Source organism: Notechis scutatus, chromosome 1 (genome assembly GCF_049901735.1).
Source record: "Notechis scutatus isolate UNSWTSFEM ecotype Mainland chromosome 1, rNotScu1.2, whole genome shotgun sequence".
Lineage (NCBI taxonomy): Eukaryota > Metazoa > Chordata > Lepidosauria > Squamata > Elapidae > Notechis > Notechis scutatus.
Window position 1 is genome coordinate 109,772,872 of NC_142009.1, and position 17,009 is coordinate 109,789,880.

General features: G+C 45.2%; 1 protein-coding gene across 1 annotated transcript in view; it reads left to right on the forward strand.

Annotated features, from left to right (window-relative positions):
• Positions 1 to 3,369: 3,369 nt before the first annotated feature.
• The window catches only part of SIM1 (SIM bHLH transcription factor 1), a 75,319-nt gene continuing 61,679 nt past the window's right edge, over positions 3,370 to 17,009 (forward strand). Inside the window, exon 1 of the mRNA XM_026666516.2 lies at positions 3,370 to 3,683. Coding sequence (XP_026522301.1) covers positions 3,509 to 3,683 — 175 coding nt within the window. The 5' untranslated portion in view covers positions 3,370 to 3,508. The remainder of the gene's footprint in view (positions 3,684 to 17,009) is intronic.

The window sequence follows — 17,009 nt, forward strand, 5'->3', positions numbered from 1 at the left end:
CGCTAGATTTGCGTTCGGAGACGCTAAATTTCCTTACGATCAAGGCGCTCCTGTATCCATGCAGGGGAGCATACGAAGATTCATAGTCGGCCACAAGACAATGCATTCTATGTGCATGTATGTACGAGGGTACACTGGTCTTTGGAATTGTGTGTTGTTGTTTTTAACAATTCGAGCGAGATTTGAGCGGACGAAGGCGAAGGAGCTATTTTGAGAGATCTGCAGCGTTGCAAAAGCGAAACGATTAGATTTTTGCAATCTTGCCGTTTGAAAAAGGAAGATCGGATTGAAACCCTGCATACTTCGCGGGAATCGACCGCATTCGATTCAGTGGGGGATTTTTTTTCTCCAGGAACTAGCAGCTCTCGCGACTTGGCTCAGATTCTGTCTCCAACTTTCCAATACATTTCTTTCTAGCCCGGATCGCTACCGTCCTATCTTCTGCTTTTAAAGAGGGATAAAGTGTGTATGAAAGAATTTGGCTGTTCTGTTAAACTGAACCACAGTTTCTGCCAACAGATTTTTCGTTTTATTACACCTTCAAGCCTGGTGGAATTAACCACCCGACTGTGGGTGGGACTGTTCCTGAAACAGAGAAGAGAGGCTTTTAATCGGTGCGTTGGGGAAGGTCGAGTTGTAAGATAGCCAAAACAATTCCTGTTGTATTCCCTATTCCCCGAAGAAGTAAGTTAAGTACCTCAAATCCAAATTCAGCTAATAAATAGAAAGCTGTTCTGCAAAAAACTTCTAACGGCATATTTCCAATATTGTGGAATTCATTTCCAAGTACTTAGGATCGGATTCGTTAGAACAACTCGAGCTGCGGAACTAATCTCTGGGTTGCAATCTCTCTATTTCGTCAATTGAACGAAGTAACTTTTAAGACCTTCTCAGATTTCAAGTCAGTTAGTTCGTACATTAATATAGGTTTTTTTAAAAAAAAAACTGGTAAGGTATAAGACTTTGCAAAGGAATGACTTTCCACCACCAAATATATTTAAACACCGGGCTCCATAATTACTTATATTACACGTGTGCATTCTTTCCCCAGCGGTAAGTGGCGTCGCCTGATCTGCAAGACCTAATGGAAACTCGATATTTACTCGCGGGGAAGCTATAGAAAAGTCTTTCCTACAAACTTTCCCCGTCCCCTCTTGCCAGAAGTAAAGGCCTTTTTTTTTTAACCGAGCAGTGCCTTGCGGGAGAGAACAGAAAGACCCACTTGTTCCCAGTTTGCTCCGTTTCCCGAGACCGGAGCAGCAACGGCTCGTCCCCTCCCGCCCATGGGTGCTTTCCTTATCCTCTCTCTGGGACTCCGCTGAAGAAGCGAGCCAGGTGTCCTTTCCCGCGTCCACTCGGGAGCCGAAGGGTCACAAACTGGACGCGGCTCCGGTGCTTTCAGGCCCGCACAAGGGTAAAAAGGGGTGGGCCCAGAAACGGGTGACGTAACTCCGCCGCTCAACCAGTAAGAGGCCGGCCTTTCGGAGTTCTCTTCCAATAGGAAGCCATCTTGCCGTGTGAGTGGCGTTAAGGCCGGGCAGACGGAAGCAGGGCTGAGAAATGAAGTTGGGTAAAAAGCCCTTTTGGCTATCCAGAAGTTTATTAGGCATTTCTCAGCCTGAAAATTAAGGATTCCTCATTAACTGTCGCTTCCTCCTGATTACAATCCTGGGAGAGCCGGACAGCAACGCTAGAGGATGAGAAGGCACAGATCCCCCTTCCCACCCGTGGGAGAAGAACTTTTCCACTTTTGACGGATCTCCCTGATGATCTTTAATAAAGTCTCGCTCGCCACAGTCACCTTGGGCTTGGGGAGTGCAGGTAGGTGGAGGGGGCGGCAGCTGGGGGAGGGAGAAACAGGAGACACCCGGAGGCTGCTGCGGTGGGAGGGGGGACTGGGCGGGCGAGGGAAAGTAACTCTTGTCTTTGGATCGGCAAGGAGTCACCCTCGTTCTTCCCACGGGCGGTTTGTCTAGCTGAAAAGATGCGCTTTGGGGCTCTGCGTATCCCTGCCCAAGGGGAAAGGAGGGAGGGAAGGCAGGCGGGGACCGTTTTAAAAACTTCCATACCGCAAAAGAGCGATTTCGAAACTGGGGTGAATGGAAAACGCCGAGCGGTAAGCGATCACTTTGCGCTGTGCTTCCACTTCTGCGGGGTAGCGGGGGCGGTGGGGGGAGGAAAAGACTCCAGCTCCTGTTGATCCTGCAGCCGGTATTATTTACCGTAGGGATCGTCATCCTCGAGTCGTTTAAGTAGGACCTCCGGGTTTAAGTTGGGGCTCGGGATAATGACTTCCAAAGGAGACTTTGGCCAAGGCGTAAGAAAGTTGTCCTGATGATCAAGTAAGGCGTAAGTGGTTTGTGGATGGAGAGCTTATAAGGAAGTGGCTGGCTTGTAGCTTAGCTGAACGAAGCCGACCGTCCCCTCAAAGAAGGAGTGGCTGCTAGAAGGAAATGGGGAAGTTAGAAATTGGTATCTGAGCGTTTTCTATGAACAGACGTGCGTGGTCATTCGGATGGGCCGCTTGTCTCCTTATAACTCCTTTACATATCAATTACATATCGCACGAATGAACATGGAGAAAGTCCAGAGAGAGGGTGTTCTCCTCAGGACTTACTGCTGTAAACATTCCTTTCAAAACTCTGGAGCTAAGCTGAAAGTTATTTGGAATCGGCCAGATCCGAAACCGCAGGGGACAGATACCGCATTTTCCGACCGGTATCAATTCCTTTCGGCATTTCCGTACTAAGAGCCTCCAAGGGCCTTTTAAATTCCCTCAACTCTATTCCTTTCCAACCGTTGCTTAAAAGCAACAACAGTCTCTCTCTCGGTCTCCCCTTCGCAGCCTTGAGCTGCACCTATAGCAGAATCCTATGCTGAGTTCTTCCAAAGTCGCCCTAATGTATTCGTCTGCTTCATTCATGGGCGAAAGGATTCCCGCTTCGCAGATTTTATCAAAAGAGGAGCCTCGTCAGAATATTAACCTTTGACTTTTTCTGTCTCCCCGTCCCGCCGCTGTTGTCTTCACAGCTGCTTGAAAAGAAGGGTGCCTGGGTCGGCCGATTGCCAAAGGCCTGCGCCCCGATCCTTGGAGATCCTGAGAAAGAGGAAGGATGCCCAAAAGAGAAGCGCTATGAGGTCTCCTGGGCGGAGGAGTTACTTTGGCCAACAAAAAAGGAAGAGAAGCGCCAGGGTCCTGGGCTAAATTTCTGAGAGTCAGTCAACCACGCCTTTGGGGCTCCTTCCCTCTGGATTCCTCACTTGATGGGTTCTCTGCGGCTTTGTTGAAATTGAGGGTTTCATAATGTTGCTCCTCAGCTGGTAAGGCCGCTCTGCACGCGCCTCCTCACCACTTGAACCCCAGCCGTCGGAGGTTTTGGCAGAGATGGCTTAGACTAGGGACGCCGCCGAGCCAAGCAGAGCTGGCGATGCTTTGCTGGGAGTGACCTTTCTTCTTGGATGCATCTGCGGATCTGGCCTGGTCGCAGAGAAGGAGAAAAAAAGCACCATGAAAGAGAAATCCAAAAATGCTGCCCGAACTAGGCGGGAGAAAGAAAACAGCGAATTCTACGAACTGGCCAAGCTTCTGCCTTTGCCTTCGGCTATCACCTCGCAACTGGACAAGGCCTCCATCATTCGCCTCACTACCAGCTACTTAAAAATGAGGGTGGTCTTCCCGGAAGGTAAGTAGCACCCCTCCTGAGCCTTTCATCTCTCTAATGCCTTAGGGAGAGTGGAACCAATAGGGTTATTCTTCCTGGCCGGGCCAACCTTGACTTCCACCTCTTTTGTCTGCTCAAGAGAACTTCCAGAGCGACTGACTAAGCAGTCCAGTGAAAAACTACTTATTCTTAGGGCAGAAGTTGTGTGGATTCTGCAGAAAGTTCTCTGGAGACTTTCCTCTTTTGTCTGCTGCTACTTCCTCCTCCTCCTCCTCCTCCTCTCCCCCCACCCCAAACCCTTTCGTAGTCTTTGGTACATAGGACCTGTTTGGAACCAGAGGCACCTTTGTCAACACAATGAAGCTGGGAGCTCAGCTGCCACTTCCAGTGACTAAAACAAACAAACCATCCCACCAACTCCTCTCTCTGGTCAAGCCACGTGGATTGCCCCAGCGGGTATCTCTCTCTCGCTCGGGTATTTACCATAGAAAAATTTGGGAGGAGGGAGAAGGAAGGCAAGAAATTAATGCCAAGTTAAATATTGATCGAGATCCTAAGCCCTGGTTTCTATTGTGTGGACCAAGGTGGCACAACTCCAAGGGAGGGAAGAAAGAGAGATACACAAGAAAGTGAATATGTATGAATGTGGGCACATCTGGATCGAATATCCATGATCCCCGTTTGGAGACCAAGTAGAAATCAGTGTCTGTGCCTGGGTTCTGGGTCCAGGTGGTTAGGGAAATAAAACCCTTCCTTGGAATAAGGCCTCTTTGGCTAGGAAAGTCATATTTCATCCCAGATGAACATATTCTTATCTTTAGGGTGGGAAAACACTGTTGTCATGCCTGGCACAGGATGGAAATCAAAATCAGAGTGAGAAAGAGTCAGTGAACTCCACGCTGAAGAAAATGAGCCCAGAAATTGGAATATGAGGCTTTTGGGGGTCTCTGGCCCTGCCTTTAAAGAAAAAAACAAATCCTTACAAGTCTAATGAGTTTTTCTAGTGAAATGTGAGCAAGACAATTTTCTTCTGCAGAGACCAAATTCTAGCTACCTGTATAACTCTTACCGTTTCCTAAAGTAAAGGTCCTGGGTAGTTCTGTAAAACTAAAGACAAAGGCAGTTCAGAATTTATCCACATCTGGAATAGTCTTATGAGACAATCCCTATGTGGATTTATCAGGAAAATTGATGTAAGATTCACATAAATTTATTCTCTGTGGATTTAAATTTTTCAAAGGGATTTGTTTTGTGTATTGGGATATATAACTACTTTAAAATTTTATTCTAGCCAGGGATTGGAAAAAGTCAGCAAAGATGGGCACTGAGGTTTGCAGTTTTTCCAGTGGAATTTAAGGGCACATGTAATATTATACAAAAATGTCATGAACCAGAGTAAGAAAACAGTAGAGAGAGATGTGTATTTCCACATCTGTTAATGAAAGTGAATTTACAATCAATTTGTCAAGTTAGAATTTAATAGAAACTGAATCTTTATCCTATTGCCTTTGAAATTTTTACAGATCCTTTAAAATGGAATTTCTTTCCAAGTGAGCGTGTGATGTAAACATAGAACATATGTATACATTTGGGATCAGAACAACAAAGTAATTAGATTTGGGACAGGGATTTTGGCTGTTTCCCGTTTGACAATGCCCAATACAGTGTATTAGCATGACAGCCAAGCTGTTTGCACGGCAGGAGAGCCAGGTTATATTTCTTTAAAGTCCTGCTGACTTCAAGAGAAGCAGAATTTAACCGCTTGCTTGTTACAACCACACTAAAAGGAGCGCGGGGAGGGCACGAGCGCTTGATTTGGGCTGGATCGTGACCAGCGAAAGATAATTGAAAGGGCTATTATTGCCATAGGTTTGCTATACACTGGGACGCTTTGAAATAAGCTTTAAAAAAGATACTAAGTAGCCAAAGATTTCGAGAATTACGTGTATTTATGGAGATTTACAGCGCGGGAATCAGCGGGATATAAAAACAAACCATTTGTTCGCAAGAAAGCCCTCTTTGCTTTCAATGGAAATTGTCTGCGGGTAGCTTTGGGCGCAAAGAAAATGGGCTACCTGATGCTTGCACCCAGAGCCCAAAACCCGCTCTGCGGTGACCGAATTGTACTGTCACCTTGGGAAAGCCAGGCAAGTCAGGTGGCGTTTTAAAAAGACAGCCTGGGGAATTTTAGGGTTAGGAAATCCCTCTGACCGGGAAACCCCTTTGAAAGAAAGCGGAGGCAAAGGCATTCCAGATTTGATTTTTAAATATATTTGCATCTCTTCGGAGAGCTTTGCTGGAGGTCACCTTTCCGGTGAATGTAAGCGGGATACTATTGTTGTGACGATTGTTATCCTTATTGTGGTTCGTCGCACAGCCAGCCAGAGGTTTAGGCTGGTTTTGGCATTTTTCTCGAGGGGGAACGGGATTGGAAAGGAGCCAACGGGTAAGACCCGGTGCAGCTTCTCCAAGATGATTAAGCCGCGCTTTTTCCCACCGCTTCCATCTCGGCGGGCTACCTCGGCTTCGTGCTTCGCGGCGGATCTGCTCAATTACTGGCACCTCCCTGGCGGGCTTGTTCGATCAGAAGAAGCATATGGTGCGGCTTGTGGCCTGCGAGTAATCAGAGCGGCCGGAGGAGAAGGGGGTCTCCCGTCCCAGCATCTCCTGACTTGGAAAGCCGCCGAATATCTGGGCTGGAAGGGGGTGAAAGGGGCTGGGGAGGAGAGGTTAAGCCTCTGGGGAGTTAGCGCCGGCCAAGTACGAGCCGGTGGAAGCCGCTGGACTCCAACCGCACGTGGGGAGGGAGCGGTTGTCCATGGGGCAGCCGGAGAGATGCTTGAAGGCGCTTGGTGGGACGAGGGTTGGCTGAAGGATAATTCGACTTCTGGTGGGTTTTTTTCTAAGAGGGCATGTTGTCTACGCAGTCGAGTTTTCGGAAAGCGGCTCCGGCTTTTAAAGCGTTCGAATCCCCTGAAATCTATCCTAGCCTGAATAAGTCCCTTGGCTCGGAAAGCAATTGCCGGGTGGTGGTGGTGGTGGCTTGTATTTCCCTTCCAGGTAGTTGTGGCACCTTCTTTAATGGCACGCTTTTCTGCGGCATGCCTCCCTTCTGAGATTTCTTCCGGGCCGACCGCGGTTCGATCCCGCATTCATTTCTCTTGTTCGCGGTAATCCTCTCCTTCTCACTCGCCTAACCTTCCTCACAGGGCAGGCTTTTTAAACCTCCACAAATCCCCCCCGACTAAGCCATCCCTGGCTGCCCGGGCCAGCAATCCAGAGCATTCGCCCGAAGAAAACGTCGAGGAGTAGAGAAGAAAAGGCGGCGGGCTGGGTCGGCGGGCAGAAGCTTTGGTTGCCTGTGTAAAGGAATCGATACGAGCCAAAATTGGGCGAGGAGAAAAAGCGATACTGAATATTGGATTCTAAACACGCGCACCTGGATCTAAATCCCATTGATTCCCAGGCAGCTTCCTTGCTTTTCACCAAGCGGGTAGGATCCCCACCTTACAGACTGAGCTTTCCAATATTTGCTCATCGATTTCAGTGAAGCCTATTTATTTCCAAGGAGGATCTGAGTGGCAGCTGCCTTCCTGCTTGTTTGTAAGGGCCTCACCTATTTACCGATGAAGTAAACCCCCTCGCTTTGAACCTACTTTAGGGGATAGAGCAAGCCCCGCACAACTGTATGAGAAGGAGAGGATCTCGTGGGTGGGGGTCGTGGGGGAAGGGTGAGTTAGGCGCCAATATAACGCTACAGATGGTCTAAGAAGAGGCGGGCGGCAATTTTGGTTTAAAAGTTTTAGATTCACTCTTTGGGGGACAGTTTCGCCTTCTTTTCACTCGGGTACTTCAATCGCTAGGCAAATACCGAACGATTGGAAAGCCAACCACTGTTCTTCGCTCTTTGTTAAGCCCCCACTTTTAAAAAGGCAGCAAGGAAGCGGGCGCAGGGGTGGGGGATGTCGTTTTCTCGGGTTTGGACTCACCTGAAATGGAGAAACTTTAAGGTTACTGGTCGGGAAAGGGTGTGTGTGGGGGGGATGTTCTAGAGCGAACAATGGAGGATTGCAGTTACTCATAAGTATCTTTTCTTTCATGATCCCCACTGCCAGCCCAATTGGGATTTTTATGTAAGTCTCTAATACGGGTTGACGTTTCCCGATCTGAGGTTCCTCTTGGTTGGCCTCCTGATTATATTATGCTGGGCGGGAAAAAAAAAGGGGGGGGGTCCCTAAGGGCCTTTGAATTTGATTTTGAACGGCCACCGGTGTCGGAGTCACAGGGAAATCGGTCCCCCCCATTCTCCCCGACGATGTATAGGCGAGGAGGTAAATACCTTTGAAGGAATCGGTTGGTCGGTTGAGGAGAAGGGCTAGCAAGCTTTCCAACGAAAAGCTGAGGCTGAAAGGTCGGGGTGGATGTCACAGGTTAGACCAGGCTGTGCCGCAAAGGCCGAGCTGAGTTCACTTCTCTCGCCAGCTCCTGACTCGGGCGGGGCCTGCTTACCAAACTACCCCAGGGATCAGAGAGTTCTTCGCTCGTTGGCATTGGAAAAGGGAGATTTGAAAGGAGTAAACCGCAGCGGAACCGAGAGTTCTCTTGAATTAGAAAGTCACCCCATTCTGTTCTAGTCTCCTCCTCCTCTTCCTCCTCCTCCTCCTCTTAACCCCCCCAGAAAGAAACTGTGGTTCCTTTCAAGACTTCCACTTTTATTTTGCCACAATCTTCCAGTTTGTTCAATATAATTGCTATGCCCAATCGGTAGATATACCCGTTTTTCTGCAAATGCGCAGCATCCATTGTGCCGGGAACGGGCCCTAGGATTTTCTGCTACTGTTTTAGTCATTTCACTATTTTTTTTTTAAGGAAGACAAGTCAACCGCATTTGCGCTGAAACCGCATTTCTGTACCCCTTTGCCTACTAGGAAGGCGTGGTTTAATACCGGCAGGTATGCATGTAGAATCCCTGGGTTGTGCTTTTCTAAAACTTACAACGTGACGACCCACCGCAGAAAGTTATTAATCTGGTTCCATGGAGGGTTCAGACTCCTCTCTTACACAGCCCCCCCGGGTAGATATAAAGAGGAGAGTTAGCGGCAACCCTTGCTCGTTTACCACCAAGTCAGAGAACAGGCTTCCTCAATCTGCTTTCGTGCAAATGTGCGTGGTTCATGCACCAGTTGGGGACGGTGGGAAGGGATCCAGATCGAAAAAGGGTGAGGTGGTGCGCACAGTGGTCTGTGATAAACCTCCCCCCCCACACACACACTTTTGGGTGATAACCCCGAGGGAACGGGGAGGTGGAGGGATTGATGGAAGGAAAGATCGGCCGTCGGTTGGCTGTGGGTAGGCAGAGAGAGAGAGAGACGGTGTGGGGGGGGGGCGCACTTTATTTTCACTGCTGGACTGAGGAGGGGGAGTTCAAATGCTATTTTCTGGGGGAGGAGGCGCCCCTCAAATGTTTAGATTTTGCATCCGGCCTGCTGCTTGCACTGAGGAGAGCTACAGAGAGAGCTAACAAAAACGCCCTTTGGAGATCCGGAAAGTTTTCGAATCCAAGCAGAAGGAGGAAGCCGGGAAGAGAGGGGGGGAATCCTGGACATGCAACCGCGGCAGGAGCTTTTCACCGCTGCAGGACGGAGCCCTCTCCCAAGCCAAATCGCTCCCTAAAACCGAGACCGCTGGTTTTCCTCCAAAGGGAACTTTTGCTTTCCTAGAGCAGATGCCAATCTGGGAACACCTACAGAAAGCGGGCAAAGGTGGACAAGTCGATGCAATCTAGCCAGGGGAGGAGGAATAAAGGAGGAGGGTGTCCCCGGTTCGGCTGCTTGGGGCGCGCAAAGCCTGAGCAGGCAGGGATAGGGAACCGCTTCCTTTTTCGCCCCGGTGCTGGGACTCAAACGGCAGCGCTCAATCCCTCCCCCCTTCCTTCCAAGTGAAGGTTCAGTGCCGGTTATTACTCTGCGAGAAGTAACAGTAACAACAACGTAGAGTCCGCTAGCCTGACTCTCCTCCAGAGTGCTGAGGAAATTATTCGTGGGATTGCTTTGGGGAGTTGGTTTTTTTTTTTTTTAAAAGAAATACAAAGCTCGATTTATGGTGAAATAACAACTCCTGAAGATACTTTCCGTGCGATTTTCAATGAATATCGCCGCGTTCCCATTTAAACCAATTGGGCGATTGGATTTCTGTTTTTGACTCGTTTTTTGCAATTGTGATGTCCTTCCCTTAATAAAATAAATAATAAAACTTTGCCAAAATCATTCTGTCCTCTCAGAAAACAAATAATAATTAAACTGGCAGATGATACCAGTTTAATTACTGTTTTTTTTTTAAAGAAGAAATAAAATTGCAGTAGACTTAACTTGATTCCTAAAGTAACTGACCAGGGTAGCATATTTCAACGGCACATCTGCCCAGAAATAAATCTCAAATAAGTTCTTATTTATCTCTTTGCTCACTTAAGTGTAGGCCATTTAAAATTGTTTTCTGAAATGAATGAATGAAAGCGGCTTAGATTTTCTATTCTAAAGGCAGGGTTATTTTCAGAGACAGAAGAAAGGGGAAGAAATCTTCCTTTCCCACATGAGTGATTGAATGTTGTTTTTCTTGCTGCTCAGAGAAAGGGTTGAGATTCGGGTTTCAGTATTTATTTCCTTACAGACGTTTTTCTCATTTAAGCTAACCTTTGTTTAATTCGTTTTGATCTGTACTTGAAATACGAAGTGCAGAACGAAAGTCCTCGCATAGATCTACAGAAGTAGATTTAAGGCAGAGGAAAACAGAGATCAGACTGATTGGCAAAGTGTGTGGCTGTGTATGTGTAGGGAAGGACTGAACCTGTCTTTTGCCAGAATAAGCATTTAAAATTATAATATATTCATTATATTCATGATCAAGGTAGCAGATCATCGGTCTTGTGAAAGATCCTACATATAATGCCTTTGCTTTTGTTTTTCCCTTGATGGATGTTTGTCTGAAATATGAAAAATGTCTTTTCCTTTGGTGCTATTTGCATGAAAAATTTGACTAGCATTTTACAGTCCAATAAAACCTGTTTACGCATTGCCCTGGTAAAATATGATTCTGCTCTCTGAATAACAAACCCATGATTTTACTCACAGCAGTCTTTATTTGGAGAAAGCTGCTTTTTCACAACCTGCTTCCGTTTTTCCTTTCACCAGACATCACAAATCATGGTGCTCATCAGATTTCTGCATAAGAAAAATCAAACTGGATTATTTGTATAATTATTGATAAGTAAAAGTAAATTAATTGTTTTATAGATCTACGCTGGAGAGCCTAGCTAATTATTTACAATTAGAATTACAATAAATATTTTGTGATTTAATTGACTGCTTAAATAATTTACATTTGTTTGTTTTGGGGGGAAATGGGGCAGATTTTCTCTACTACAGCAGCCAGGTGATATGAGCATTGGATAAGGAATTAATATGCAGGACAGGGAATTAACAGAAAGATATTTGGTTTGGCAATCCCCACTTTCAAAGAGGTAGGGACTTTGCCTTTAAAAGCCTCCCCCCCTCCTTTTTTCAAGCCCACTGTTCATTTATGGATGTGAAGGCTATTTTCAAACTAAAGTAAAAAACACATTTAATTAAGTAAACAACCCAAAAGGAATCAATTGGGGTGGCATAAGCCTTGCTTAGGGAGATTAGTTTTCATTTCAGTCCAGATCTGGCTGCTTCACCTAAGGTTTAATGGAGATCCTTTTTCTCCGTCTATTTTGTTCCTGCCCACACTTCAGCGGAGATAGGTACCAGAGGACCAGGGAAGCCCACAGAGCCTGGTCAAAAAAGCCAAGATGGCAGGTACAACAGTGTGTGCAGGCAAAACATAGGCAGAACTGCCATTTTTGACCCTCCTAGGCAGACAGACACTCCTGCTGATGGTGCTTGTGAGCCTCATATGCTCCTGTCAAACCAACCGAGCTCTTGCCCTGAAAAGAAAGGAAGGGTCACTGAGTGTTTGAGGTTTGGTCCTACTAGGTGCAGAGGGCTGGGGTCAAGGACATCTGTAAGAGGTAGCAAGTGGAATGGGTGGGCAAATGAGAAGAATTAGGCCGTCTGCTTCCTCTGAAGGTGAAGCATTTAGAACTTGTACCAGATGTTTGTAGCTGTGCATCAGAAATGGACTGGGTCTAGGAACTTTATGGGAAGGAAGCTACATGTGAGAGTTTTCCAGTTGAACCAATTCACTTTGTTCAAAAACAAGTCACCAATTTCTCTTCTTTCACCTGGGAAGAAAGCCTGAAATCCTTGTGGGCCAAATAAGAATTAAGAGGAAAGGTCAGTGAGAGGGAGGGTGTCCTCATTAGCAATTTATAGCATCACCCAGTCCTCCTCCTGGCAATATAAACCCTGTCTACATTAATGATAGATTGCCAGGGCCATGACTGGACCACACTATAAATCTGGTGTGGAAATCCTCCAATTGCCTACCAGGTCTTTAAAAGAAAAGCTTCCATGATTTCAGGCTGAAAGGACTGCACAGAAGTGGCCCAACAGTGAAGTTTCCTCAGTGGGCTATGAAAACACCTGACTGGAGGGGAATACGCTAGATAAAAGGTGCAGGCCTCTCCAGAGCCTGGCCAAAGATAACTCCATCCCTTTCATTTATGCCTATTTAGAAAAGTGAAAAGGATCAGGTGGTGTCAAATATATATTTCCAAGCTTTAACTGAGGAAGATGGAATATCTTAGACACGCAGAGTGCTTTTGTCTGTTTTCCTTAAGGTGATCCAAAATCTTCAGGCATACTAACAAGCAGCATCCTGTGGCCTGGCATTTGTAGAGCCTCTTCAATAAAAGCTCTCCAGTTTCTCTGCAATCAATACACCCAGGGGTATTTTAACCATTTTACCACTGCCAAAGATAGGCCAGTTCTCTGTGAATTTGTTTAAACCCTTGAAAACCCCACTCGGATCTTCACTGATGCTTTATGGACTACAAAAGAATCTCAATGGTCAAGTCGAATCCAGTCTTTATTTTTAGGAGAACAAGCAGATTCTGACTTCAGCAAGAGATTAGACTAGTTGACCTCTAAGGTTTCCAAACCTGTGATTTAGGAAGTGGTACTAAATCTGGACCAAAAGAGTTCAGAAAACATGTTTTAAAGACATTTGTATTGGATTCTATATGAAAGGAAACTTGCCATGCCACAAACAACTTTGTGAAGTGAACCTTCTTGAACATCCTATTGTATGAGTGATCACATCCTACTGTATGAGTGATAACAGTCTTCAGAAAGTTAAAGAGTTGTCCCATAAAGGTGTGAGTGGATTTTCTAGTGCCACAGAAGACAGGACCAGAAAAACAGGGCTTAAAACTACTAGGGTAAATGTCAGGAGGCACTTCCTGAACATATGAGTCATTCAGGTGAAGGGCTTCCATTCCACCATTCTAGAGGAAACAGCTGCCAAACAAAATGAGTTCTCTTTTGTTGAAGTCATTAAACAGTTGCTGGGTGGTCGTCCATCAAAGATACTCCAGTCCTGAGGATCCTGCATCTAGCAAGAGGTGGACCACCAGATGACCTCTAAGATTTCTTTCCACTTGTGCTCCTATAATCAGGCCATTTCCGCTCTAGCATTTCTCCAGCCTATATATGAACATATTAATTTTGCCTATCTTCATTATTGAGGCATCAGACCATAGAACTGGCTGCTTCTATAAGACCAGGTGAATCAGGGATGGGAGACAGGGTGTAGTTTACCCTGTGAATCCTTCTATGAACAGCATTCCAGCTGAGAAAAATCAAGGCTGTCAAAAAAAAAAAAATCTTCCAGATACTTCTCAGCTTGTTTAACATTGTCCCAGGCACTAGGAGCAGATTTTTTGCTTCAGCTAGAAGTGGGTGAACCTGGTTGAAAGCCTCCAGCAGGTTAGTTGGACTCTCAGGGAAAGGAACCAAGAGTGAAGCTGTCACTTGATCCATAACTCTCTTAAGTTGAAGTCACCAGAAACGATGGTGCAAATTCCATCATCTTCGGGCAAAAAAAATGTGATAGTAGTTATGTGATTAGTAGGAGAAGCAAAGGTGCTATTTCAGAATTCAGATCAGATCAAGTGAGAGCCTTTAGCTACACTAAACGCATGGGATTTTATCTTTAATTATACAATACGAAGCATGTCCATAATCAGTTAATTCAATAGAGGAGGTTTGTTTCTCACTGAAGTGCCACAGTTCCCCATCAGGCTTGTCCGATTAGGGATTGTCCTGTCTTCTTTTTTCTAAGAGGAAACCTTCTCTGCCTACAGAAAGCATAGCTCTCTTTTCCTTCCTTGATACTAAAAGTTTTCTACCTGAAGATAAGTTTTGTTAATGATTGTATGAGAATCTGAAATGGATAGCTCCAGTCTCTTTTATCACTTCTTGGAAACCAATCCTAAATATTAAAGAGGCTGAATTCCCACATCTCACTAATCCAAGTCTTATTTAAACTATAAATTATTGAATAAACCACCATTGTCTTGATTCACACAATATGCCTAGCCAAAATTAAGCCATATTATGTTGTGTGAATTCAGCCCAGAATCCCTTCTAAAACCTTTAACAGGTGAAAAAAAAAATCTAGAATACAAACAACCAAATACTATAGCTTAAGGGGAAGTTTTCAAAGAAAATATTTGTTGAATAATTTCCGCTTGAAGTGACAGATTGATGACTGTGAATAGCAATTCCAGTTGTCCCCAGCCTTCTCGGCAGCCTTAAGGGGTTCTGTTAAATTCACATTTCATATGCTTGACTCTGCAAAATTCTGTGGTTGGCCTCAAAAGAAAAACGACTCATCTTTCATTGCTTCTTTCCAGATGGATTTCAAAGCAATTACCATAACTTGGAATTCTGGGAGTTATAGAGAAGGGGCCATCTTGGGGAAGATTGAGGTATGGAAGCATTTCTCAATTTCAACAACTTTAAGTTGGTGGAATTCAAGTTGAGGTGAACACATCTTGAAGTTGCTAAGGTTGAGAAACAGGATAATTACAGGATAATTTAGATTAGAAGCTTTTTTTGTGGCTAGAGTGTTTTATTTTATGCTAAATTCTTTTAAGAACTAGATACACCAATATCATTCTACTACTCCAAGAATATGTAATACTGATTATATATAAGTACATTGGATGAAATCAATACAGGAGAATCCAATTGAAGGCAAAAATTTAGGAAGATGCAAGAGAGGGGACAGAAGATCCTACCATCATGGGGAGATCTGCAAAATCTCTGGTTGAATTAGGACTGCAGGCTCGGTTGAAACCAGTTGGCTGGCTGTAACTTCAATGTCTCATGGGATGTTCCCCCCTCTGACCAGCTGAAGAAAGAAAAGGATGGAAATTCATCTATCTGCATACATTAGGTAGCCTTCCTCCATGCTGGCTGTTCCTGAAGCATCTTTTGAAAGACTCACTAGCACTTTGGACATAGCAAACGCACTACAGAAATGCAAAAGGAGCTGATCTTCAAAAATGCCTCAAATACCTAAGACTCAAGGCCCACTCCTTAAATTACATTTGGTCTTAGCTGCTTACCCTTTAAATGTTAACCCCTGCAAGTCCTTGGGTGTTCCCCTCCCTCTTTTTATCATGTTTTAACACTGTTTAATAGAACACAAATAGTTGTTCTATTTTTGTAAAAAACAACTCTTGAAAAGGCTGACTACTTTCTAGGTCAACAGCTACATCTTTTGCAAGTTCATCTAGAAGTAAGTTGTTGCGTTCAATAGAGGCTACTCCAATTGTGACTGTAGTATTAGATTCTTTCAAAGCAGGTTTTTCTTCCAGGCCTCCTGTGAAAGAAGAGAAGTAAAGAGTCAGACATCTACTAAGCCTTCAGAACTGATTTAATTTATTGGAGAACTGTGTCCTCAAGGCATGCTTCACCGTGATGTACTTACCCATGATTTTATCAATTAACCTTACTTTCTGGCTTCTTTAGACACCACAGACCAAGGGTATGAAACTCGATTCCATTAAGGGCTGCATCAGGGTTGTGTTTAACCTGGGGGGGAGGTGTGTGTGTGTGTGTGACAAGGGTGGACATGGCCAGCTCCACATTACTTGTGTTGGGGGCGCCTGTGGCCTGTGGGGGTGTGTGTGGTAGCCCGAGTGCTCCCAGAGAAAAAGGGCTCTTGAGTTCTGTTTCCAGCTGTGACGGCCTTGTGCAGCCCTCCCAAGCTCTGTTTTCACTGGCAGAGGCACTGAGGCAGGGGTGGGTATCTACCGGTTCTGTCCAACTCTGTAGAAACGGTAGCTCTGAAGAGCAGCAAACAGAACCGGTTCTATGTCTGCTGATGTTTTTGCCCACCCACTCACCCAGGCTCTTACCTGATCTTTATTTCCTGATTTTTCAACTTCAGCTGCCGAATGAGGCACAGCTGCAGTTAAAAAAGCAGGAAAAGAGGGCTGTTTCAAAGGCTGCTTCTCTGCATGCAGCAGTGTGCTGATGACGATTTATAGGCACGCGGCTCGCAGCATGCAGGGAAGCACATCATAAATCACCGAACCTCATAAATCACCAAACCAATAGTTAACCCTGTCGTATCCCATCCCTGCACTGTGGGCCAGTCCTTCGCTATTTCCAGGGTAGCCCCGTGGGCCAAATCTAAGTACCCTGTGGGCCGGATCTGGTTTGTCAGCCTTGAACCTTAAACCATAAAGACCAATAGGGGCTAATCTCATACACCGAAGCTAAATCGTGGGGACAGCCATTCTTGCAGTGGATACATTGCAGGAAAGATGACTGTCTATTTCCAAGTATTCTGTGCCTACTATTTACTGACACCAGTTGGATTACATTTAGTCATGCTAAGCCACATAGTTTCAGCTTCAATTTATTGAGTAAACCACAACAGCTCTATTACTCAACTTGTATAACACACTGAATCCAAACCAAACAAATTACATTAGGGCTTAGTGTGTTGTGTCAGCCAGGGCAATGTATCTAGAACCTGATTAAAGCCCTTCTTAAAGAGGGAAACTGGACTTAATTTGGATTTGTTGTGTTGGTTGGATTTCAGGCCAACCAACACAACTGAAGCAACCATTAAGGCTGCAGTCCTGTATCTTCATACATGGGAATATACTCCATATAATTTATCACCTCTCTTGAGTATATATAAAAATACACTAATAGAAGTACTGCTAAGGGAATAACTAAGAATATGCAACTACAGTTCCACAGTTTTATTCTTTATATTCTGGAGTTGACAAATGTCAACCCTGATAGTATACTTACTTTATAGAATTTGACATAGTGGTACATTTTGAGTACATATTTTTTTCCTGCCACAAAAGAGAATGATGTCTGAAGAAGTATTATTTAGTAG